Raw genomic sequence first — 22,269 nt, forward strand, 5'->3', positions numbered from 1 at the left:
GCTCGGCGCGTCCCTCCCTCGCGTGCCGCGGTGGGCAGGGCGGTGCGGGCGCTCGTCCCAGGGGATCGCTTCCGAGACCCTCGGCCGTGCGCAGCCTCCGTTCCTCCTTCGGCAGCGGCAGCCGCCGCGCCGCGCTGACCTCCCACGCAACGGCGCGTCCGTCCCTCGCTGCCCTTGTCCCGGTCAGCCCCGGGTGAGCCGGCAGGGACCCCCCGGCAGCCCCCTGGCTGAGCCCAGGGATCGCTGTGGAGGACAGGGTGCTGCTAGCAGGGGCGGCCGCGCGGTGAAGGACGCGCAGGAATGTCATTGCCGGCTCCTGGGCTCTTCAGTGGGAAGCGGAGAGCGGGGCTGGGGAATTGGTTTCCATTAGGGCAGCGTGAAGCTCATTTGGCCGCTGTGGCTGCTGGGCCCTGAGGGGCTGTTAACCCTCTGCTCCCCAGCGAGGCTCAGCTGGAGACAGAGATGGAGACTGCAGTGCCCAGCTGTGCCCTTGTTGGAGGTGGCCGTGGGGCTGGGACACAGGGCAGGTGCCCGATGGAGGCAGTGCCTGAGCAGAGCTGGGGGTCTCTGGATGCCACACTGTGCCCTTCCTCTGTCCAGGCCAGCTCTACTGCTGCATGAAGAGCCACAGCCGCTCTCTCCCTCCTCCCTGCCAGGGCACTGCCATGCCGTGGTGACACTGCATGCCGTCCCTGAGGTGCAGATGTGCTTCAGTCCAGGGCTGTTGTGCATGGCCAGTGCTGTGCCCTCAGCCTGCAGTGCTGGTACCAGCTGCTTCAACCACCCTGCAGCTCCTAGGGTGCAAGCTGGAACCTGAGCCTGAGGTGCAACCTCAACAAGTGCCAATGCAGCACATTGATCTGGAGTCCTGCAGCACATCCCCAATGGGATTGTAGTGGAGGGGTGGGAGGAATAGGAATGCCCCTTGGCTGCCTTGGTGTGTGCTGGGGCCTCCTGAAGACTAGGGGCTCCCACCATGCTGCCTTTGCCTTGGGCACTCCTACAGAACAGGCCGGCTGTGTGTGTGGTGCTGGAGGTGGGGAAACGGGCAGATCCTGACCGTGTCCGTCCCTTTGCAGGGCTGAGCGCGCGACAGCGGTGCTGCTGGCGGACCCCTGCTTCCAGCTGCGCTCCATCCAGTACCTGCTGGGCCACGCCGAACCTGCAGCCATGGCAGCAGCTGCTTCGGCCACGGAGAAACGCCACTTCTCCCTGAGCACATGTGAGTGATGCGCCGGGCTGGGGCTGCTGGTTCTGTGGGCAGCACTGGGCACGAAGCAGCCCCAGCACCGCGGTTCCGCTCAGCGCGCACATCCGGTTCTGCCCCCAGACACGGAGTACATCAGTGCTGAGGAGCTGTCCAAGGTGGACAAGATGCTGAGCCACCTGAGCGAGGAGTCCAAGCAGGCGGCTGCCACCACGCTGGTGAGTGCCCTCCCTTCCCTTCTTTCTGCTGCTCCAGACTCGACCGCAGCTCTGGCACCGCTGCCTCCCAGCACTGTGTGCCTCCGCCAACCACCCACCTGTCCCCCACAGCCCACCAGTGAGGAGGACCTGTGCCCCATCTGCTACGCACACCCCATCTCTGCCATCTTCCGGCCCTGCTCACACAAGTCCTGCAAGTGAGTATGAGTAGCTCCCGCTGGCCCCGGCTCCCCACAACATTCAGGAGTGCTTACGCTCTTCTTCCCCTCCCGTCCCAGAGCCTGCATCAACCAGCACCTGATGAACAACAAGGACTGCTTCTTCTGCAAGGCCACCATCACAGGGGTGGATGACTTCACCAAGCCGGCCAGCTCCTAGCGCCCGGCCCTGCACGTGGGTCTGTCCCTAACACAGGACGGGGGCTGCAGGGAGGGGGGGGCCGTTCTCAGGGAGGGGAGCGTGAGGCCTCGTCCCCGCAGCAGCCCCACGTGTGCTGAGTGCTGCCTGGGGCCGGCTGTGTGTTTGGGCTCTGTGACTTCGCCCCTGGCTGGGGGCTGACTTCATGAAATGCAGCATTAAATTATTCTTCCTTACACGGTGCCCTGAGATGTAGGGAGGGAAAGCTGAGCCGGCTCTGGGGGCTCCGCTGTGCACAGATGATGCTCAGAGGTAGATGGAAATATAAATATTTAATCTAAACAGAGCCAGGAGAGAGCACAGCGGGCGCTACATGATGATACGTGGCTCTGGCACGGACTCGGCGATGGATTTGTGTGGCAGCACGTTGGCCCCGTTGAGGTAGAGCTCGTCGTTGACAATGACATCCTCGCCGAGCACCGTCACGTTCTCCATGCGCACCTGTCCCAAGAGCTGCGTCACACCCAGCCCAGTTCAGGGCAGGGGGGCCGCGCTCCCCTTGCTGCCCACTGGCACCAGTGCTTCCCTCCTCCTTTTGGCCACAGCCAGGGGGGCAGGAGCCGGCCCAGTCCCTGTGGAGCCCCAAAGCACGTGTCTCCTCACCCACTGCCCCACAGAGCAGCTCCAGCCCACAATGCAGGACTCCAGCCAGGAGTGGGAGCGGATGCGGGCCCCCTGCAGCACCGTGCAGCGCTTGATGCGCACCCCGTCCTCCACCACCACGCCGGCCCCAATAGTCACATTGGGACCGATGACGCAGTTTGCCCCAATCTTGGCACTAGGATCCTGCAAGGAACAGGGACTGCAGTGAGGCCAGGGGCACGGCTCAGCTGGTGTGGGGATGGCAGGGTGCAGCTTGAGGAAAGCAGTGGGAGGAGATGAGCCTGCGCAGCCTGCCCGGGGCTGGCACTTACCACCAGCACATTCCCCACGACTCCGGGCCCTGAGTGCAACTTGTCGGGGTGCTGTGCCCGCAGTGCCTGCAGGTACATGCACATGCCTGTGAGAAAGTCCTTGGGCTGCCCGATATCCATCCAGAAGCCTGTGGGGACACAGCCTCAGTGACAGCAGTGCAGGTGGGGCCCCACGCATGGCCAGTACCCCTCTCAGGGCCTTACCCTGCAGCTCCATGGCATAGAGCTGCCCATCCTGCGCCATGGCCGGGAAGATCTCCTTCTCGATGGATGTGGGACGCAGCTGCAGGGACGGAGATGGGTTGTGGGCTGATTAGGAGGACACGGCCTCCAGACCCAGCCCCCCCTGCTGCCCAGCCCAGCCCTACCTGGATGCGTTGCAGGATGCCGGGGCTGAAGATGTAGAGGCCGGCGTTGATCTTGTTGGACACGAAGACGCGTGGCTTCTCCACGAAGCGGCAGATGCGGCCGCTGTCGGGCTCGCTCACCACCACGCCGTACTTGGCCGGCTCCTCCACGCGGGTGACCACGATGGAGCCCTCGCCGCCGTGCTGCCGGTGGAATCGGGCCAGCGCCTCGAAGGGGAACTCGCAGATCACGTCGCTGTTGAGGACAAAAAAGGGCTCCCCGCCCTCGGCCAGCAGGTCCCGCGCCAGCGCCAGCGGTCCCGCTGCCCGGCCGTCAGTGCCACCGTGGGGCCGGGACAGCCCAGCTGCGGGCCGGGTGCCGCCCGTCCCATCTCGGCGTCCCCGGTGCCGCCCCCGGCCGCAGGCTGCCACTCGGCCGCCGTCAGCGCCGCCTCCGCTCACCCCGTGGTCCCTTTTACCCATCGGCCTTCCCAGCCACCTGCCGTCCCCCGCATCCCTCCCATCGCTCCCAGCCGCCTCCTCCCGCTCCTACCTGTGCCCAGCGGCTCCTTCTCGTGGGACAGCGAGATCCGGATGCCGAGCTGCGGGCAGAAGGTCAGAGCGGGGCGGCGGGGCGGGGCGGGCCGGGGGCGCGTCGTTCCCTTACCCGCTGCTCCTGCTCGCGCATGGCGGCCTCCAGCGCCTCGGACATGTAGCTGACGGCCAGCACCACGTGGCTGACGCCCGCCTGCGGGAGCTGCGGTCAGCCGGCGGCGGGGCGGCGGGGCGGCGGGGCCCGGCTTCCCCCCGGCGCGGCCCGCACCTGGCGCAGCGCCTCCAGCTGGTGCAGCAGCAGCGCCTTGTTGCAGAACTCCACCAGCGGCTTCGGCCGGCTCAGGGTCAGCGGCCGCAGCCGCGTCCCGAAGCCGCCCACCAGGATCAGCGCCCGCATCCCCGCGCCCGCAGCGACACGTCAGCGCCGCGCGCGAATCACGCGTCACCGCCGGGCCCGCCCCGGGAGGCGGGGCCACCTGGTCCTCACCCAATGGGAGGCGGAGCCAGCCGTGCTCTACCCAATGGGAGGCGGAGCCAGCCGTGCTCTACCCAATGGGAGGCGGAGCCGCCGCTGCCCCGCCCCGCCCCGCGGACAGACAGACGCGGGTCCAAATGCATCTCGTTTAATGCGCGGCGCTGTGCGGCACAGACAGCGATGGGGGCGGCTCCGCACCGCGGGGGGGAAAGGCGGCTCCGGTCAGCCCGGCCGGGCGCTGCTCCGGCTGCCCCGGGCTCCTCACTGCAGCCCCCCACTGCCCCGCGGCCCGAAGAAGCGATGGAGGGAGCGGAGCGGAGCGGGGCGGGGCAGAAGGGCCGCGGGATGAGGCGGGGGCAGGAGGAGGAGCGGGCGGAGCGCGGCGCAGACACGTGGGGGGGGGGGGAAGGGGCCGGACGGCAGCGAACGGGAGCGACCCCAGCACGGGAAGCCGCGGGCGGAGCGAGCGGGGGGGGCGACCCGACGGGGATCCGTGCCGGCCGGGCCTCCCCCCAAACCGCGGAGCCCGGGTAGGACGCGGCGCTGTCCTTGTGTACAAGCGGCGGGACCGACGGTTACAAGGGGAAGGGTTGAAATGGTCCGGAACGCCCCGCTGCACGGCCGGGGTACGTGAACTGCTACAAGTACTATTGCTAGCCCACCAGCTGAGCTGGGGCTTGGTCAGTCAGCGGCCCAGGGCGGAGTCACCGTGGCAGAGCCCTGCCCGTGGTGTCCCGGGGCCCGCCCAGGGCCGCAGGCAGCACCGGGGGTGCAGCATCGCCTCCCCCCGCAGCTCCGCCCTGGGTTGCATTTGGTCATTTTATTTCCCCGTTTGGGTCGGTTATTCACAGTGCCCAAACGGAAGGAAAAAGGCAGCATCAAAAGCAAAGCCCCATCGGCAGAACAGGGCAGAGCTAGCAACGCCAGCCAGGGAGCACGCAGAGCACCTGCCCCGCGGAGCCCGCTGGCTGCCGCTCCAAAGCCCTGGGAGAATCTCAAGCCAAAGGCCTTTAAGAGGCTGCCGAGGCAGGGAGGCTCCTCAAGCCACAGCTCCAGCCCCGCGGGGCCCCGCGCTCTCCTGCTTTCCCTTCCCTAGGGCCAGGTTCCCCCTCCACAATACACATGCGAGGAGCGAAGTACCAGGAGCCCCAGCAGGCAGCCATGGAGCCCCCCCGGGAGGCAGAGCCGTTCGGGTCAGCTGGAGGAGCTCTTCCGCTGCTCTGCCCTCCCTTGGGCTCTTCTATCCCAGTACATTTAAAAACAGTGGAGCAATACATTGTTCTAAAACTGAAGTGGTTGTTGCTTCCCGTGGCAGGAGGTGGCCGTGTCTGCTCCAGTCACCAGGACAAGAATAAGCGGCCGTAGCCCGAGCTACTGGTTTCCTTCCCGCAGCTGTTCCATGATGTTGATGAGGCTCTCCAGCCCAAACACGTAACCTCTGTCGGGTCCGTCGTGCACAGTGGGGTCGTCACGGAAGCCTTTGAACGTGCTGTGTGCGAAGTCAATCATCCGCACGTCCACCATGGGATGGGGGGGGGAGCCGGGCTCCGTGCTGCCGCCGTCCTGAAGGCTGTCGGGAGCAGAGCCGTCCATCTGCTTCAGGCGCGGCTCCGAGTGGCACTCCACGAACATCTCGGCCCTGCTGTCCTTCCCGTCGTAAATGATGAGAAGGGAGCTGGAGTAGAAGCGGTACGAGGCCTGTCTCTCCAGAACCGCCTTCAAGCTTCGGAGCTTGGCAAGGACAGGCTCAAAGAGGTCCTTGCGCAGCTCGATGCCGTTGTGGAGATACTGGTAGAGGGCGTTGCGGAAACCCTCGATGGAAAGACCGCGTCCATAGTATTTATTCCTGCATAAGTAATGCCCAGTGTTCAGCTGGTAGACCTGGAACACCAAAGGAAAGGCACATCAAGTGGGGGCGCAAGCTTAAGGCAACACACACAGAGCCCAGAGCTGCCTTGCACTGACGGGGCAGAGGGAGCTCACATCACCACCACACCCAGGAGAGAGCAGGACCGGCCCTGCCTGCCCCCTGCACCCCAAACAGCTCCAGTGTCATGAGATCAGCAAAGGGCCCTAAAAGTGTGGGCAGAGATGTGGATTATGAGATGCTTCTGCAGGCGGGGAAAGGATCGGCTCTATTGCACAACAGCATCAGCAGCAAATGCTCGTGCTCAGGGTGTAGCCACAATAGGAAAGCAGATTGTTAACTCTCAACACCACATGGGTGATGGTAGAACAGAAAGACATCTCCACCAGGTGCTGCAGCTCTAGCTTAATGCTATAGAACAACTCTTCTTCTTGCTTCAAGTCCCCCACGTTTCCCATGAACAAGCAGACAACCTTGGGAGAAGCACGTTCCTTCGCTCTGGGCTTTCAAATGAAGACCCAAAGCATGTAGCATGAACCCCAGCATACCCACCTGCTGACTCAGCGCTCAGCAGCAAACACAACAAGAACTGGGGCTGGGGAAAGCAACGTGCAGCACCTGCAGCCTTGGGGATTCCTACCTGCATCCCACATACACGCACACCCAGGGTGGCAGACGTGCTCTGCTCACACTTCTTCATCTGCCGAGCAGCCTTCTCCTCAGAGGCATCATCTCCGTGCTGTCTGGTCCCCATCTTCAGATCAAGCACGCAGGGAAACTTGAAATGATGCACCACGTTCTCCAGCAAAAGGAACTCTGAGAGCCACGTCAAGGAGAGCTCCACGGTCAGACGCTGCTCCCCAGAGCCGCCACAAGGAGGGCCAGAGGCCAGCATGAGACAGGCAAACAAACGGGAACCAAAGAGGAAGCAGAAGAAACCGGGAAGGTGAAGAAAAGGACAAAACCCAAAGAGTGACCTGTGGGCTTTGGCAGCTGGTAGTAGAAGTCAGCCTGGAAAGCGGAAGGCCCAGCCCTAACAGGACAGCACAAGCAGGGTTAGTGGAAAGCCCAGCAGGAGGAACCATGCTAATGTCAGGAAGGACACGGTGTGCCAGTAAGGACTGGTGGCACCTCGGGGGGAGCTGGAAGGCTGATCAAATTCACAACATAACCATATGGATAAAGAACACAATCCCCGTGGACTGAGAACTCGAGGCTGAAGTTAATAGCTCCTGTTCTGTTATCAGCCTAACCAGAACAGCAGCACTGACCAATACAGGGGGGAAACCGGAGAGGCCACAAAAGCAGGAAACAGCCCTGTAATGGGAAACTTCAATTAGCAGCACACATAATGGGCACACCTTCCATTAGGGCACCACGCTGAGAGCAAACCTGAGACAATCAGTACAGCAAAGGAGCCCCAGGGGGCAGAAAGAACCCCAACATCTGCCCTGTGGGTCACAGTTCAATGTGTTACTCTGAAATGGCAACCGCAGCAGAACGGCATTAAACTTGCAATGGGGTTGAACATTTAGAACGAAACCAACCAGAAACTGTGTTTGATTTGAAAGAGGAACCTCATAAAAATAAGGAAGTGTGTTAAAAAAAAGGCAGGACAGTTAGAGAATCGTGTCTCTGCAAGTGATGTGGAGTCTATCTAAAAATACACGTTGGAGGCTCAAAGCACACGTTTGAGAATAGGAAAGGGAAGCCCACGGTTCAAATGTGGAAGAATAAAGCTATTAAAAGCAAGGCTGTTCCTAGGCAAGCAAAACAAGAATCGAGCTGTAGCAGTTGAAGCAAAAACACGGGTTGGCAAGTTAGAAACCAGCAAAAATGTGAGAGGAATTAATTGCAAAAGCACAGAAAACAACAGATTCTCCTTAGGCCACACGAAGATCCATTCAGACTGATTGAAGGGCTTAGAGTCCAAGTAGAAAAGGAGCTACTGGGAGATGGGAGTAAAAAGAGACTCTAAAAAGAAAGAAACACGAGTAATTTATTGTGTTCACTGGGGATTCCCAAAACACAGATGAGCTCAAGCTGAGGTGCCAGGAGAAGAGCTGCACATCCAACAAGAACTAATGAATAACAAATAATCAGAACTGGGCATCTCACCCAGAAGCACTAAAGGTCACAAGACAGATCTACTCGTGCTATTAAACAGGAGCTGTAGCTCATTGAAAGCTGCCTTAGCACTAGGAGACTAAAGAGAGACTAAAGGGAGGGCACGGCAATGCTGATGTGCAGAGATCTGGGGAACTGCAAACCACTAAAGGGTCCCACAGAGCTGAGCAGGAGGCGGACCTGAAGAACAGCAAGTGGTGAATGACTTCCCAGGGAAGGAACAAACGCACCTTCTGTGCAAGTCACCCCTCAAACGCACCCTGGGGAGCTTCAGCAACTTGGACAAACGCAGACATGAAGTGTCAAGACAATGAAATCTGCATGAGGATTAGGAGATCTGTGACAGTGCCTCAGAGAGGCCAGACAGCGGACTGAGATGCTGACAGTCAATTAATCAGCTAGCAAATGAAAGATGAACAGTTGGTACGTCTGACTGGTCACACAGTCATTCACAAGGCCTGTGTGTGGAGAACCACGATGGTCAATGAAGGATCCAGAAAAGGGAATGAGATGACAAGCAGGCAAAGTTCCAAAAATGAGGAGCAGCTGTCAAAGCTCCGCAAAGGACCTTAGGAGACCCACTTGGCCATTGCATGGGTAGACGCCCTCTAGAGTTAACGTGCAAGATGATGAACATAAGGGGAATAAATGTTATTTTTAACCTTAACGTACAAAGCGGTGGGTTTTGAGACAGACGTTACAGTCAGGAATGGGATGTCAGAACAAACAGCATTTACAACAAGAGTGGGTGCCACAAATGATGGGGAAGCAGAGACACAAGAGCACTGTATGCCAATGGAAATGAAACCTCTGGTTCACCAGCATCTTCTGTACGGGGTGCAGTTCAGGGCAGCATTTCCAGAAGGATACAGTAGAGCTGGAAGAGACTCAAGAAAGGTGACAATCATGGCTCCTTCCCAAGGAATTACTGAGCAGGCTTGGCCTGCATCTGTTGCTGGGCAAGGTGAGGAACTCGATAGTTCGAGAAGACACAAACCAGCTCAGAGAAGGTCCAGAAGAGAAAAAACAAATGCAGGAAACCAGCTAGAAATGTGGCTTCTCTGAGCGCCAGTGTCAGAATTCAGTGGCATTGTTTGAGAAGTAGGAAAGAGTAGGAAAAAGAACATTTAATACAGCTTTGTTTGTGCAATGGATGGGGAAAACATTATCCTTAACACAAGCCAAGGGAAACACAGGCCTGGCTGCTTCCAGCTCGAGTGTGTAATGTAGGCCAGCACGGCAGCAACCTGGTGCCCTTCCCTAAGGATACTGTAGAGTTTTCGCTCCTTGGACTCCGACCTCATGCGGCTCAGCTGCTGCTTGTGGCAGCGCAGGCTCCAGGGGTTATGGCTGATCTTCTCAGAGCTCAGCCCACTGTTCCCATCCAACATCTGAAACGGAACATCTGAGTGGATGTGCAAGTCCATCCTGGAACTCTTTGCCTCCTGGATGCTGCTGGCATAACCACAGAACAAGGAAGCATATTAGGATCCATGCATTCTCCAGATAGTTACAACAGTCATACCCGCACACAACCTCCTCCTGTTCCATCTCCTGCTGCACGCTTCACACTACTCAAAATCTGACAGCTTTACAGCAAATCCTTGCTAACATCCCAGGCTGCAGACCCATACTTACACCCTCAGGTTAAGGACCTGATGGTCTTTGAATCTGTATTTGAATCTACCCCCCAGGCCTTGCTTCCACATCCAGACGTTATCCCGTGTCCGAAGCATTTTGCTTGGATGAGTTTGTCTACAAGTGGGCACAGCTCCTAACAGTGCCACAGTACGCTGGGTTTGCAAACACAAGACAATCTAGCAGCTGTACAAACATACAAAACACCTTCAATAAAAGGAGGACCAGAGCTGAAAGCAGAAAGAGAGATTTCCCACTTATCACATTGTCACTGGACCCTCAAAGGCACCTTTCCGTGCTGTCACTGGCCAGGCCAGGTTTTTCCTCCTTGTGTTCAGTGCCGCTGCTTGACCTGTGAAGGCTCCGGCGCGAGTGCTTGCGTCGTGGCTGGTCCCTCTCTGGCATGTCATCCTGCTCCAAAGCTTCATTCTCCATGTAGGGATATGCTACCAGATTAATGTAGCCATCGCTATCTCCCTCAAAACAGACAGACACCACACCTGCCAGAAAGGAGGAACCTGTCAGTGCTGTTTGCCAGCAGAGGAAATACAATTACTAGAACATGTCTTCAACAACACAGAAGTAACCATAGCTCATAGAGCAGCAAACCAAATCCAGAGCAGTGGAATGAGGTTCAGGATGACAAGGGGAGAACTCAAGCATTTTTAGCACAGCCCAGAGGAGAAATCCCTGCATACAGGAGTGCTGTGTCACTACAGGGTGAACAGCTGGTAACAGCAATAGAAGCTGTGGCATGCGTGGGAAATCAGCCCAGAGTGCTAACATCCCAACCTGCTGTGCTAAGGGATATGCAAGACTGAGGAGGGATGGATGTTCCCCTCCATTCAGTCTTGCAGTGTACAATAAAACAAGAAACGTCAAACTAGAGAAAGTAAAGCAGGGTATACCAAGCTGCTGAGGGGGGAAAAGCATACAAAATATACACTTAGTTCATTTGGGTTGAGTGTCTGTGTCAACAGCAGGAACACGTTTGCAGGACAAGAGCATCCCTGGTCTGCTTTCTCTGCTCCTAGAACTCTCCAGCATCTGAGCACTGAGACTCAGGTGTGACACCCGCTGCTTGTATCTCAAGTCAGCCAATCTTGTAGACAAGGGATCTGTGAGGCCCCAGGGCTTCCCAGTGATAAAAATAACAGGAGGCGGTGGAGCAAGAACACCTTGCCAGCTGAAGGCAATCAGCTCCATGTGTGCTTTGGCCAATGTTACCTTCCAGGGGCTCCTGAAAAACACCATGCTCTAAGAAAGATAAAGATCTTTCATGGCACCAATTCCGAATGTATCTAGCTGGCCAGCCATGGCGCAGAAGAGCTGTCACTTTCAGTTTGGGCTGACATCTTCAGGGCACCTCCAGCCCTGGAAATGAGGCAATCAACATCTCTTAACTCACAGCAGAGAAATCTTTTATCAGTTTGCCACCAGTATCAAACAGCTGCCAAGAATACTGGGTGCTACACGGACTGAATCTGAAGACTTGCCACAAAAGCGAGGAAACATTTCACTGCTCAGCTGATAGAGAACATCACGTTACTATCTTCCCCTGTCTGCACATGACAATGCCAACAGGCGTAAGAAAGCTCAACACAAGTTCTGAGCAGCTCAGGACCCCAGCATGTCGCTAAATTAATGATCATCCAAGCCCTCCGTCTGCCTGGATGTGCCCCACAAGCCACACCTCTGAAGAGGCAATCTTAAGAGTTACGTGTGCATGCTCAAACAGGGAGCATCTTCTGCAGAGCAGAAGGAGAGACCCCTGGGACCAGCAGGAAGCTGCACTGGAGTCTCAGATGAAATCTCATAGAGTAGTGGAGGTGCACATCCCCTGCCTTTAGGCAACTGGGAAATATGATGATGATGTGAGGTCTCCATCTGGACCATCAGCTTCATCAGTTTTAAACACATCTCCTGAGGAAAGCCCGACATCACATTGATTCCAGTAAGTACACAGGCTTCAGATGGGTCACCAGAGCACCATATGGATCCAGAGCGGCTTGAGGGTACGAGAGGACCCGTCTGTTGGAGATGGTATCTTTCAGTCACGATCTACATACAGACACAGGTAGGTAAGCTGATACTGCTTTCAGCCCTTCAGGATACAGCCAGATCAAATGGCACGACCTGGAACAGATGGTGGCCCCAGCTGTGCCTGAAGCACGGTCCTCCTTGTGCCACACAGGGAGGAAGCAGCAGCACAGTTACCCTTCTGCAGGGGAACACACGGCCACAAGTGCATCTTCTGAAAGATGCAGCGAGCAATTGATCTGCTACAAGGATAGAGGCACTGGAAAATTCCGCTCCTTGGGAGCAGCTGGGGACAAGGCTCACTTCAGCTCAGCGTTCAGAAAGAAACACTTCCTGCTTCAGCAGTTTTCTGATATGGGTCCATAAAAGAGCTGGGATGAGGAAGCAGTAAATTATGGGACTGGAATGCACAACAGCTCGGTGCATGACCTAACTTCATTTGCTCAAGGTCAAGGCAGTAGGAACTGACAATAACTTGCCAGTAAAATTACTTCAGTCATAACCTTAAGTGTCGGACTACAACAATTAGGTTCCGTCTGGAGGGATGAACATATTAAGCATAGAAAAGAGACCTCCCCCCTTCCCAAAAGCTCCAATCAAACGGCTATCCTGCAAAAGAGAAGGGTGAAAATGAACAGAGAAAAGGACGGCAGCACACGAGCAGCTCCAGGAGGAGGAGAGGGCGGGCTCACAAAACACGTCGCCGTGTTGCAGGATGGCGGCAGGCCTCACCTTTGTACTCAGGTGTGAACTCCTTCATTTCTGGAGGCAGGGATTCGTAGAAGCGCTGTTCCCTGGTGATGAGCGGCTTGCAGACGGTGTGGTCGTCATAGCGCATCATGCTGCTGTGGCCGCCCACCTGGTGAATAAAAGGCTCCAGCAGGACCCCCCGGTCTCCAGATTTAGTGGCATTCTTGCCATACTTGCCCACTTCCATGGTTTGACAAACACACATTGCGTTGGGCACCAGTTGAACTCTTGGAGCATGGGGAGAGCCACAAAGGCCGGGAGATGCAGCTCAGCAGCACTCAGGCAGACAGGGGGGAAATCCTGGTTATCTGCTTCCTTGCGATGATCTGGAAAGGAAACGAGATTCCTGTGAATGGAGACCCACTTGTACCCGTGCTCATCTCCTAGCAAAAGGTTTTGCAGCTTTTCTGTTCCTTTATATCCGCAAGCATCTCTCTCATTCTCCATTTACTTCCCACTCGTTCCAGCACGCTCCTCACCACCTCTTTAATCGTGTAGGTAAACACATGTTAATTTGGAGCCTGTCTCATCCACAGCTTCTCCAGTTGGGTTGACAGGAGACAAGGAAAGGAGGAGCTCGGAGTATTCTGAGGCTCTCACCTTTAGAAAATACCATTTCCTTCCTTCAGCTCATTTCATCTGAGAGGCTCTTAATGGAGCACAGACAGAGCTCCAGCACAAGGAAAAGCAAGCCCACACCCACCCAGCAGGGACAGAGTCAACAGGGGTAGAACAAGCCCTTTAAGAAGGAGCGTCCCATTCCTTCTGCCTCTGCACTTTAAACAGCTGAGCAACTAAGTAACTTCTGTTTGCATCCCCAACACCATTTCCCCCTTTTCTTTTTCACTTCTCCAAGCGCTGACATGGAAGATTTTCAGAATAAATACACGTGCCATAGCCATTCCTCCACTGCATCTAAGTGGCTTCCCCTTGGATCCTCTCCTTTATTACCCTAAGCCCTTCAGAGCAGCTGTTTCCCGATGCTTTTAAGTAGCCTACTCACACAATAAGCCTGGGCTGTCTATAGGTAGGCAAGAGGGACTGCTAAATCCAAACGAGATTTAAAGTGCTTTGGAGGAGACAGATGCTCTTCAGATGTTTGCAGACGGCCTGGCACAGCCACAGGAAGATGAAAAAGCAAAACTGCCCGAGTTCGCTCCAGATGCTTTGCCCTTCCTACCTTAGACTGCAGCTGCTCCTGGGGAACCACAGCATCTCCTCTCAATAGGGAACTACCTGAAGCCTCCGGCACAAGAACCCCACGGCAACTACAATATCTGAACTTATCATGTTGGAAAAGCCACGTGCAGAGGCAATAATGAAAGCCTGGGGGATCTCAGAGGGCCAAACAGCTCAGCCTATCCCTCGTCTGGCCACGGGATGTCTCTGCAGCCACACACCAGCATTGCACTGGGCCACATTCCAGGGGGAAAGCAGCTCCTCCAGCTCTTCCCTTCCTCTCCAGTTCAGCAGCATAGAAGATGCAGCTCCAGAGATTATGAAACTGGGGGCGATACTTGACAACATGTTTAACTCAACATAACCCAAAAGGTCCCAGCAACAGAATGACGCTTCTCCCTCCCATCCCTCACGCTGGATTTTGGAACAGTAAGAGCATGTACGTACATTTCAGTTGAATCATCTCACTGATCCAATGGAAAACATTTCCTTTTGTGGTGGCTGCATGACCACACTGTGCTCACACAACTACATCCAGTGCAAAGGGAAGTGAACAGTCAGCTTGCTGGTGTAGGAAAGGGAAAAACATCATATTTGGATTAAAGGATAAGGTTTAAGTCTCTAAATTCACGTAGAGCCTGAGACACACCACAGGGACCAAGACAGGCTGTGGATTTCTCTCCTCCCTCTCATTTATCAGACAGGCAGAGTTCTGGCAGCAGAGACTTGCCTATGCACTTCTTAGCTTGGTTTGATAGCAGCTAATATCCAAGATAAAGCACAGTGCCAGCATCTGCAGCACACAAGCACTGCACAGTTGAGCGCTTCAGACTCAGCTCTCCCCATGCCTACACAGCTTTGCCTTAGATTTGGTTTCCTTTATTTTGCCAATGACCAAAGCAGAGTATTCCACTAGTCCAAACTCAGGGGACAACTTCACACCTTCCTACACACTTAATGGGACAAAGGAGCTAAGAGAGTCCACCGTACCCAGAGGCACACATACAACTCCCAGTTCTGGTACTGGGCCCTATTCCCACTGCAAGTTGATTGCAACGTGTCTCAGGGTCTCCATTCCACCAGTGACAGAACGAAGCACCAATGTTCCCCATCGGAGAGAATGGAGACTATCTAGGTATGCTCATTAGCTTCCGACACCTTCATTAACTTCAGCCAGAGATCACAAATACCCAGGCAGACACACACACCAGCAGGCTGTTCTCATACTCACCTCAGGGCAGATTTTAACCATCAGAACAAGAGAGGGGACGCCTGGCCTGCTTTAAGAAGGCTGCTGAAAGATGAGCAACACCTAAGAACGTGTCGCCTGAGTCACTCAGAGGACAGCAGCAAATCGTGCCATGGGGTCACATACAAGTAAACGTGAGGAAGAAAATCCTTTGTCCCCAATAGCATTTAATAGTCAACACTGAAGAGGAAGATATAACTACAGAGTTTGAAAAACCAACATGTCACATCTGGGAGTGGGAACTGAGTGACATTCAGGCCAACTCAAAGCAAAGGATTATTACTAAACATGGACACTATCCACAAATAGACAGAAGAATCCCAGCAGTTTCAAACAACTCTAAAGCAAAAGAAAAAACAAAAACACAACCCCAAACTATTTGAAGGCCTAAATATTACTCATCCTTCCTCTGTTAAACAAAGGCATTGGTTCAACTATTTTAGCTGGCTTGTGAAATTCAGAGTCCTTCCAGTTGGACTGAAAAGCAGCCTATAATCCACACAACAGCTTCAGGGAGACGAGGTCACCCGAGCACGTCCTTTGGCTGTGCCCAACACTGCAACCACAGATCAGACAGCAGCAGAACACGGAGGGCAGTCTAGCATCCCCCTTCCAAGGACAGATCGCTCACTAAGTCACACTTGTGAAGGGCAGGGGTGAGCAGAGTCACTGGTGAGCGCGTGAGGACATGGCACATCTGATATTCCATTATCCCAGCCACTACAAATAGCCTGTACTGGAAAAGGACTGGCTTCACAACGTTTAAATCTAAATGCACACTGAATTCAAGCTCACCTTTCCAACACTTGGTCTTTAGTAGCACAGGCACCAAGAACAGTGAGCTGTATTTTACTGCAGTGGCACAAAGACACACAAGGTAACCCTGAGCTCCACAGTCATGAAGTGGAGTAAAGCCCACCGCCCTTACTGATGCTGCCCTTCAGAAGGGTATGTGCCATCCCACAGTAACAAACTGAGTTATGTGCTCTGAGATCCAGCCAGAGGATGCCAAGGACCCCCAACTGAAGTTCATGTCTTACCAGACCTCCCCCAGAGCTGAGGGGATGGCCAGCACTAACCAAGGGGAGCTGAGGTGGGAGAACATCAGGCAGGAAGGCAGTGGGAACAGCAGGGATGCTTCTGTGATGGTTAACCTAAGGTGATGGAAAAACGAGCCTCCCATCACCATGCGCTTGAGAGCTGGTGGCAAAGAACTTCACTACAAGTGTGAGAACTACTGAGATCACACCACGACGCTCACGTTCCCACTCCTTCCAACGTGTCCTGGATGGGAATACTGGCAGCGCTTCATGACTCACTGGGTAAAGCTGAACTCTACCAAAATAAAATGAAGAACAAACACTTCAAATTGTGATGCACGCAGCAAGAAAGCTGACTGCCTTAAGCAGCGCTGACTCACGCCTGCACTGCGAGCAGCCTGCATGGCTGCCTTCCCACAGGGCCCCACTGCGGCTCCCAGCACTGCAGGATCTGCACAGCCAAAGAACAAGGCAGATGGCCACACAGGATCCCGGGGTGGGGCCACAGGCAAGGATAAACACTGACCTCAAGGTCATGGTGACAGAAGCTGGACTTTCCCTTAACATCCCCAGCACAGGCAGGAGCAACGCACAAAACTAAAACAACGTTAATGCATCAAGGAAAGAGGATGGGAGCATCTGGCCAGAGGGTGCCTGGTGGCTGCGAGCTAGAGGTAGGCTGGCTGGCAGAGAGCAGAGGCAGTTAGCATCCATGCTGAAAAAGCACTGTCTTTTCTTGTGATGCCAGAATGGGTGACTCAACTTCTACAAATAAAAACAGCCTAAAATGGAACAACATCCCCATGTGCTTTGATTTGAGATCAACTTCCCAGCACTGAACCATGTGCTCGAGGCACATCAGCAGAAGACCTTGAGAACCTCTGCAGCCAGGCACATCCCTCCTGCAGAAACACAACCTGCTACAACATTCAAAACACAACCAGAATTGCTCGCATTCGGCCAGCTAAATATCTTGACAGCTACAAGCCTTCTGAGCCTGCTCAAGTATGCAGCTTTGAATCCTGAGCCTCCCTATGCACCTTGCCCAGTGCCCCAGCTATTTGGACATGCTCACTCACCAAGATGGCTCTACAGACCAAGACCAGAGGATCCTGAAAACTCATCAACAGGCATTTCAGAGAAAGCTGCTGGCAGAAAGGCAGCTGAGGAAGAGAATGACGATGGGGATGCAGCAAAGGATACAAAGGAACCACACTCAGGTGTGGATGGCCCTACAGCCCCTATGCCACGAGCTACACAAAAGCACTCCCTCTCCACCCAAGATGTGAATAACACCCTGCTGCTGAAGTGTGCAAAAGGAAAGAGCTACATCAGCTTTAAGACACAGCTTGACTGTGCTTACAGGAAGGACCACACAGAAAATACAATTAAGCTCGTAGTGCAAGTCCTTAAGCGTACCCTGTGTTTTTATCTTCTAGAGATCTGAAAGACAACAATCTGTGTCCTACTTAGATCCCAATCATCACAGAGCTCTAGCACTTCTGCCTGTTGCATATGATCCACAGATTTCCTGCTCTCTTCCTAACAACGCAGAGGAAGCCAAGCCTTTCCAGCTCCTCCTGAAGCAGAAAAGGTTGAGTTACGCACCAACAGAACAGCTACCTAGATCTGGGATTAGAGAAGGCTGTTTCCTTAGGGGAACTGCAAAGGTATTCTGCTGTCACCTACGCATAAGGCACAGAGTACATTCAGGGGGGATGAGGTACTTGAATCCTTTGCCAGATCCAAGGCGGAGAGAATTCTTGCTTTCTCACGGTGGTACATTACAGCGAAAGCTACTCTTATTTTATTTTTCTGTTTAAAATGACAAGCCCTGGCACACAGCAAGGCACTAGGAAACGTCTGGGACTGCTTGCAACATATGGAGCAGGTGCTGTGCAACACTTTGTGAACATCTGTTATGCAGCTGTCGGCCAGCAAGGGTAACCCAAGTCAGCAGCTCAGACAGCCTCTTCCAGCTTGTATTCCTGTTCAGCTGGGTGCTGGAAAGATAGCAGCACTGCAACAACATCAGGCTAGGGACAAAGAGGACAGCACATAACGGGTATGATATGCAGTGATTTCATTCCCTTGCTGCTCTCCTCTCCAGGTCTCTCCTTCTCCACTGCCCAAACACAGCATGTTGGCAGGAGGACACAGGCTGCCTGAGGACCTGCCAGTCCCTGCCGCAACCATCAGTGTGAGGGGTGGCTGCAGAAGGCCCAGCCTTGGCTGCGTTATTTCCCTCTTCCTCTCCAGCAGGCAGTGAGGCACAGGAGCTGAGCTGAATCCTGCTGCACCTCCCTGCAAACATACCCTGCCTCAGTGAAAAGGGCACCTTCCTGCTCCGTCCCGAGACACTGGCTCAAGCCCAAACCTGAGTTTCCATAGCAGCAAGACCAGAGCAAGTACGTACATTAACAAAAGGTTGCTTTATCAGTACCAGCCCAGGTTTGCTTCCAGGTTTGCACCTAGGAGAGCAGGGATGTCCAGTTCCAGTTCTGTATCTTACGGGTGAGATGAGAGTACAGCAAACACTTCCCAGAGAAGAACTTACTGATCGGTGCTTGTAAGGCCCTGTCAGTCAGCTTTCTGTGCATTAATTCCTGGCTTCTATTCATCTCAGCTGCAAAAGGGAAAAAAGTCTTCACTGTACAGAGGTCCCTTTTAAAGTATTCCAATGCAAACGCTGCTGTTTGGAGCACAGCTCAGGCAGCCAGAAAGGGATTTACTTTCAACCATCACAAACCATAAGGAATTGGCCCTATCCATCAAGAAAAAACAACACTGCTAGAATTCTCACTAGCGAAGGGCTCAGCAGTAAACTTAGCAGCAGGGCAAGAAAACCACCGTCCCTGCATTCATAGATGGGGGAAGGGGACAATAATCGTGTTGATCCCAGTAAAGAGGCTTGACTCTAACTTGGAAAGAATTTGTGCCTTAACTTACAGTCTGAACACACAAAGGAGGCAGTTTCATGTCCTGCCTCAAAAATCTTCTATTTAATGCTTACGTTAATGCTGATAGCAAAGCATTCAAGCTCTTCAGACCCAGACCACGGCCTCCTCCCCAGGAGTAAAGCTTAAATAAGGCAGGCACATCCCTAAGGAATTCCTGAAGGACTAAAGGATCCTCCAGGTAACTCTACCCAGGTGCCTCCCAGGGCAGGAAGACGATAGAACAGCTGTGTTTCTGAATGCCAAACTCAGCAAGGTGATCTCATGTCAGCTGTGGGCACCAAACGCCACAGCTCCCACAGCATCAGAAGGTGAGGCACGAGCAGGTAAAGCCCCATGCTGTTCTGCTGACACAAAGGCAGTAAATGAGTCAGCACTGGTGGTGCCTGTGCTGAGCAAGAGGAACAGCAAAGCACTGTTCAGCACAGCAATGCACTGCTGGCAGAGAAAGGGAAGGCGTGATGTCGTGGCAACGTGCACATCTGCTAAAGATGGGCAGCACTGGGAGAACTGCTCTGTGCCAGAGGGGCCGCCCAACCCAACAGCACCCACAGAACTCAAGTGAGTTTCACATCTCAGGTGTGTGTCACAGTCAGGGGAAAGGGGAAAGCTGGCACCCTGTAAGCCAGCTCTTACCTCACCTTCTCTGAGTTAACAACGCCCAGAAGCTTGTGAGCCAGAGCTCCCACTCACACCTCCACACAGCCTCAACAAGTAGGAACAACTGTGCACCTTGAGGCTGTAAACGAAGTTACAGGGAGAATGGGACCGGAGCCTCCCAGCTTGCACAACAACACGAGGAAACTTCCAGCAAAGGCACCAAAATTCAGAGAAGCGTGGCAACAAAATCAGTTTTCAAACTTGAGAGTGGTGGACAGGACCTGGAAATAAGGTTGACATAATGCCTCCTACCTGTCCTACGCAGAAAGCAAAGCAAAGAAGCTAAAGTGAGGATTCTGCAAGAGGAAAAACAGTCACAGCCCTCCTGACTGAGGAGCAAACAGCCACTTCCAGGTCTTGAGCTGCCAAAGTAGGAGCAAGGAGGATTCAGCTTTCAACCCTCTTCCACCTCATAAGGAACCCCTAGAAGATAAGGAGGGGGGGGAAGAAAAGGAGAAACCAAGAGCTACCCAATAAACCAAAATCTATCTGAAATCAAAACCAAACAAGATTCATACACACGTACTTGGTAAAAATAGTTTTTGTTTTCAAAACATGTAAAAACTTTGTATTAAGGGAGAAAAGCTGGGTGAGCAGCCAGGCCTCCAGATCACTCACTCTCAAATGGCAGAGTCAGAAAACATGCATCAAAGGCTTGACCTGCAGCAGCAAAAGGTGTGTGCTGATACTCGATTCATCCAGCACCTTCTCCCTAATTTGGTGAAAACAGGGCACATTTTGGGGTGGAGACGGCTGCTTGTTTTGGTTGCTCTTTAAAACGATCCTCCGCAATGAATCCAACTCGATCCAAATGCCTGGCTTCAAACAAACTCAGTGCAGGCTTCTTCCAGCACCAACTGTGCCAAATCAGTTTCTAATCCGTCCTTCAGTTATTTCTTCAGAGCACAGTTACAGCTGCACCAGCATGAGCAGCACCCTCCCACTCAGCCCTGCCGTGCCGGTACAACTGCTCGCAGGGAAACAAATGAGGGAGTTGATTGAAGTTAAAAATAAACCAGCATTTTGTTTTGGTTTTAAGGATTACTTTTCAACTCAGGTCAGATCCCCAATCTATCGGGCAGCTGTACAAACAGTTGTATCAGCACGAGGTGCCAGAACTGCTGATAGTTATCCTCACGCCTGAAGCCAACGTTTACATTCCCAGCTCACCTCTGTTCCAGGAGTGCTGCAGAACAGGATTACTTGCAAAACTGAACACGTAGGGTATGTTAGTGCTGCATGGAGGGTCTATTTAATGAGACAAAATGAGGTCACACTGATGAGCATCCAACAAGTACGGCACGGCTACTGACTTCCCTTGAGCTGCTGCTTGTCCTAAGTTATATGTCACTCTGCAGTCTGCAGGCTGAAATACAAAACGATGACTAACAAAGTCACTGAGGCGAATGAACAGCTTTGGGCCAACTTCTGTAACAGAACTCTCCCAGAAATTGCGTAACTATCATCTATCTTGGTGATCTTCATTCAAAACAAAAACAACCCAGAACCAAGCCTGCGTGACGTGCAGATTCGCGCTGCTGTGAAGACTGTGATGCCCAAGGAGCAGAGAGAGTCTGCCTGCAGCGTCTGTGACTTTATCACTGCAGCTGGGGTGGGTTTTCTTTTTGTATTTCCATGTTAAAACCAAAGACAGAAAGTCAAAATAAGCACCAAGCAGCGATGAAATGCTTGCATGTTTTAGAAATGACCATGAGAGAAACACTGATGGCTCCTTTCCCACATGACCAGCCCAAATACTGACTGAAACAAAACCGAGTGAAAATGCTTCCTATTTGATGACTGCTTAGAAACGTGCTGGGAAGGTCGTGGTTCTCTGCTTTCAGCTGGTGGCAGGTACCCACACCAGGAGCACTCTGTTACATAAGGCCGTCTCATTGAAAACAAGACACCAAAGACTGAATGACTACGACTACCTGACTTCTAGAGCAAGGCATAGGCATGTTAATGAAACAGCTTCAGGAAACCTGCATTTCAACAGTTTCTGCAGTGTTTCTCTGGAAGAGATGAATCAGCCTCTAGTGGAAGCTGTCAAACCAATCCACCAGGACGCAAAATTAACAAAGCTGCTATTTGGCAAATACTGCATTTTGTTCCTTCGCATGCATCGCAACAGCTTAAGTAAATCCAAGTTAGCACTCCACAACCCCATTCTCACTCCTGAGTCAGCACTGGCACTCACCTGACCCTGCTCAGAAACTACTCTGGCAAGAAAGTTCACCCAAGGAAGAACATTGTTTTTGCCAGAGTGGCTTCCTGCGCTGGTTTAGTGCCAGTGTCACTGAAAGGAAAGGGGAGAACCATCCAGCAGAGGAAGGACACGTAAAGGAGAAGCAGAGCCAACTTAATTCAGCTTCAACTGCCTTGTCACCGCGTGCTCAGTGAAGTCTCGCCATGACTTTAAAGACACCGTTTCTGCCAACAGAACCATCATTCAGCACTTTCAGCTCTCTGCTGTCATTCCTTTCACAGCTGCACCAGCACTCTTGCAGGCAGGTCCAAACAGCTCTGTAAACCAAGTGGTTCAATAGACACGCAAGTGACAAAAGGAGCAAACAGGAAGCTGGGAGGGAAGGCGAGGGAAGAAAGGCTAACACTCAATTTCAAGCAG

At 53.7% G+C, this 22,269-nt stretch overlaps 3 protein-coding genes across 5 annotated transcripts in view; 1 reads left to right on the top strand and 2 right to left on the bottom strand.

The window, feature by feature from the left end:
* Positions 1 to 2,020, top strand: part of RNF123 (ring finger protein 123) — a 41,168-nt gene extending 39,148 nt beyond the window's left edge. The window contains exons 36-39 of the mRNA XM_072347855.1: positions 1,080 to 1,222; positions 1,331 to 1,425; positions 1,537 to 1,622; positions 1,704 to 2,020. Of these exons, the coding sequence (XP_072203956.1) occupies positions 1,080 to 1,222; positions 1,331 to 1,425; positions 1,537 to 1,622; positions 1,704 to 1,803 (424 nt within the window). The 3' untranslated portion in view covers positions 1,804 to 2,020. The remainder of the gene's footprint in view (positions 1 to 1,079; positions 1,223 to 1,330; positions 1,426 to 1,536; positions 1,623 to 1,703) is intronic.
* Positions 2,021 to 2,095: 75 nt separating this feature from the next.
* On the bottom strand, positions 2,096 to 4,120 carry GMPPB (GDP-mannose pyrophosphorylase B). The gene is made up of 8 exons (XM_072347860.1): positions 3,927 to 4,120; positions 3,771 to 3,851; positions 3,657 to 3,705; positions 3,125 to 3,426; positions 2,961 to 3,039; positions 2,757 to 2,884; positions 2,446 to 2,628; positions 2,096 to 2,283 (listed from the first exon to the last, which is right to left on the bottom strand). Exons 1-8 carry the CDS (start codon positions 4,053 to 4,055, stop codon positions 2,152 to 2,154), a joined length of 1,083 nt encoding a protein of 360 aa, XP_072203961.1. The 5' UTR covers positions 4,056 to 4,120; the 3' UTR covers positions 2,096 to 2,151.
* A 1,251-nt stretch (positions 4,121 to 5,371) lies between these two features.
* IP6K1 (inositol hexakisphosphate kinase 1) overlaps positions 5,372 to 22,269 on the bottom strand; it is a 32,579-nt gene continuing 15,681 nt past the window's right edge. For 2 of the 3 annotated variants that reach the window (XM_072347857.1, XM_072347858.1), the window contains 5 exons: positions 12,538 to 12,881; positions 10,055 to 10,265; positions 9,398 to 9,582; positions 6,641 to 6,816; positions 5,372 to 6,014 (listed from right to left, as the gene is read on the bottom strand). In XM_072347857.1, coding sequence (XP_072203958.1) covers positions 5,505 to 6,014; positions 6,641 to 6,816; positions 9,398 to 9,582; positions 10,055 to 10,265; positions 12,538 to 12,760 — 1,305 coding nt within the window. In that variant the 5' untranslated portion in view covers positions 12,761 to 12,881 and the 3' untranslated portion in view covers positions 5,372 to 5,504. The remainder of the gene's footprint in view (positions 6,015 to 6,640; positions 6,817 to 9,397; positions 9,583 to 10,054; positions 10,266 to 12,537; positions 12,882 to 22,269) is intronic. The other variant, XM_072347859.1, reaches the window with a different exon arrangement.

Source organism: Excalfactoria chinensis, chromosome 12 (assembly GCF_039878825.1).
Source record: "Excalfactoria chinensis isolate bCotChi1 chromosome 12, bCotChi1.hap2, whole genome shotgun sequence".
Lineage (NCBI taxonomy): Eukaryota > Metazoa > Chordata > Aves > Galliformes > Phasianidae > Excalfactoria > Excalfactoria chinensis.

Bases quoted from the DNA above. Each gene is read 5' to 3' on its own strand.
- GMPPB (XM_072347860.1), bottom strand. From the start codon at position 4,055: ATGCGGGCGCTGATCCTGGTGGGCGGCTTCGGGACGCGGCTGCGGCCG. The intron at 3,427-3,656 runs GTAGGAGCGGGA...ACGGCCGGGCAG, and splicing joins GAAGGAGCCGCTGGGCACAG to CGGGACCGCTGGCGCTGGCG. The intron at 2,885-2,960 runs GTAAGGCCCTGA...GTGTCCCCACAG, and splicing joins CTATGCCATGGAGCTGCAGG to GCTTCTGGATGGATATCGGG.